A 2887-nucleotide genomic window follows, 5' to 3' on the forward strand; every position below is an offset into this window, starting at 1 on the left:
TGTTTAAAAGGAATATATAATTAGGTATTATTTTCATGACAAGATTCCAGAAAAAGAAATGCATAATAAAGTGAACTGTGGACTTGGGGTAGGGGGAGATTGTATAACAGTGAAAGAATTTTTTTTTCAAAGAGAAAATGAACTGGGGTGAGGGGTGGGCAGGGAGGAAAATGTGCAACAATGAATGAATGGGGGGAAAATTAAATGGGAAGGATATGTTGTAAAAAAAATTTTTAAAGAAATAGATATTAAAATAAATTTCCTAGTCCCTTAGCTTAGAATGAGATTTTTTTATAAAGTTGTTTGAAAGTTTCATTTTATTTTTTAATCTTTTTAAAAGGAGACTATCAATTTGACTTATTGTTACTTATCCAACAATCAGAACTTACTAAGATATCATTGCTAAAGTGGTAGCCGTTAGTTTATTTAAATAATCTTTATTTTCTCTACCTCATCTGCACTACAGAGATTGAAGCGGATAAAAAGAAATGCTATATAATTTCTGATAATTTATATTTCATTTTCCATGTGAGTTGGTGGAGCGGGGCTGGGGGAATGCACATAGAAAGCAAAGCAAAACCCTTTTTTCTAACTAGTATTTGAAGGTGCTGCAGCCTATGTGACGCCATAGTCAGTGCCCTTATAGCACAACTAACCTGGGCAAACCGCCAAGGTCTAGGTCTCCACCAACATAAGGTCCCGGACACAGAATAACCCACAGGTCCACATTTGTGGCTGTGAGCATAAAAGACCTACAAAGCAAAGGAATGATAATTAGATGTTTAAATGTGAGACCTGGAAGCCCTTCTATATTTCTTCCCTTGCTTCTTTTGGAAATTGGAAAGGGTGGAGTTTCCAGAACAGCCTGCAAAAGCCCACCCCCGCTAAATAGCACACATGGGCAATGAACACCATCAAGTTGTTAGAGAGGAGGACATAAAATGGAGAGTTCAGAAATTAAAAGTCAAACTTAAAATAGTTCTCCTTCCAACCTTTTCTGTCTCTACAAATGGCACCACTGTCCAGTAAGTGCTTAAGTCAGAAAGTTAGCAACCACTTTGAATCTTCTTTCTACCTCCCTATTCTCAGTTAATCATAAAATTGTGTTTATTCTCCTAATTAAGAACTTGGTTCAAAAACCCATCGTTTCACACCTGAGTTAATAGAATTGCCTTCAACTAGTTTCTTTTTTCATTTGATTTCCAAGTATCAGCAAGAGGAACTAATATTTACTTAGCATCAGTATCAGGTACTACAGACACATTCTTTAAGTTTATCATATTATTTAACAATCCTGTGAGATAGATATTAATATTGCCTCCACTTTACAGAACAGAATTCATGCATAAAGGAGTCAACGTTTCCTCAAAGTCACATTTTTAGCAGATAGAAAACTAAAATTAAAACTCAGGCAAAGGCCTTCAGAAATGCAATCTTAACCATTCTTCAATAAACTCCTCAAATAATCTTTTAAAGTTAAAAATTTTCAATTCACTCTTCAATGCCTTCAAAATAGACGTAAAATTCTGTAAAGTATGGAGGAATAGTGGTGGTCAGCTGCTAACCAAAAATTCAGCAGAGCAAACATAGAACAAAGGCAAGGAAAAATGCTTCTGTAAAAAGTTACAACCTTTGAAAAAAACAAAAAAAATTACCACCTTTGAAACCCTCTGGGCAGATCTGTTCTCTCCTACAAACTTACAATGAGTTGGAATTATCTCAATAAGAGTGGGCTTGGAGGGTTTTTGTTTTGTTTTCAGTATTATGTGAGGTCTTTATGTCTTCACAGTTCCTCTATAGCTTGTATAGGATCCAATATATTATTTACAGATCCTACAAAATACAATGAGTGAGTAGAATTTCTAAAAACAACAAAAAGAATAGTGCAAAAGTTGCATATGTGCAACCAAACACCTCATAGAATTAGGTCCTTTGGTTTGGACATTTATGGTCATGGTTTCATGAGATGCCTTAGTTAATTCACCTAATAAAATGTTAGTGGCCATCCTAGCATAAAAAATTGTTTTTATTTGCCTGGAGGGAGTTCTGGGGGCTTATTGGGTAATGAGTTGTGCTGCCAACTAAAAGGCAGTTGATCTAAATCCATTAGGAGCTCCAAAACAGAAAAGTGTCTTGTTACTTGCCTCTCTCTCTACAGAGAATCCTTATTCTTGGAAAGATTGCTATCTTCCCATTCCCAGCACCAAACTAATGTCCACACTATAAACCTGTTGTCAATAAGATTTATCCACTCATGGTGAACCCAGGTGTTATAAAGCAGAATTCAGCTGCACAAATTTTCTTGTCTGTCATCTTTATGAAAGTATATCGCCAAGATTTTCATCTATGTCCTTGCTAGCTAGGTTTTAAAGTTTATTTTATTGCATTATGTTTTGTGTGTACCATAAAATCAGATCTGACTGGTACAGGAGGAGATTGTTCCTCCTTCTCCAGCAGAGCATCTGGTGGATCTGAACCGTGCACCTCTGAGACTGTAGTTGCAGCTTCTTGCCACTAGGCCACCAGAGCTCGCCGCTAGCTAGGTTTTAACTTGTGGTTAGCAGTGAGCATAAACTGTTTGTACCACCCAGGGCCTTAATATACTGCCATCTCTCAAAGACTATAGTACAGGCTATCTGTGTATTATAATATAGAAGTCTTTCATTATAGATAAGAGAACAGATTCCTCATAATAAGCTAAATGGTAAAATTTTTAAATATAATTTCTAAAGTAGCTATGAATAAGAATCCCATGTGGACACAAAGATCTAGGATTCAGTATGAATAATGGAATTTCAGGACAGGGAATAAAATTTACCAATACTTTATGATGGTTCTCAAAGTATATTGTAAATTGTCCTGATCTTCACAAAATTTTTATTTTTTT

General features: G+C 35.5%; 1 protein-coding gene across 1 annotated transcript in view; it reads right to left on the reverse strand.

Moving 5' to 3' along the window:
• GLB1L2 (galactosidase, beta 1-like 2) overlaps positions 1–2887 on the reverse strand; it is a 130862-nt gene that overhangs the window by 103270 nt on the left and 24705 nt on the right. The window contains exon 4 of the mRNA XM_006892851.1: positions 657–752. Within this exon, the coding sequence (XP_006892913.1) occupies positions 657–752 (96 nt within the window). The remainder of the gene's footprint in view (positions 1–656; positions 753–2887) is intronic.

This window comes from Elephantulus edwardii, unplaced genomic scaffold, assembly GCF_000299155.1.
Source record: "Elephantulus edwardii isolate Elephantulus edwardi_28Jun2011 unplaced genomic scaffold, EleEdw1.0 scaffold00120, whole genome shotgun sequence".
NCBI lineage: Eukaryota > Metazoa > Chordata > Mammalia > Macroscelidea > Macroscelididae > Elephantulus > Elephantulus edwardii.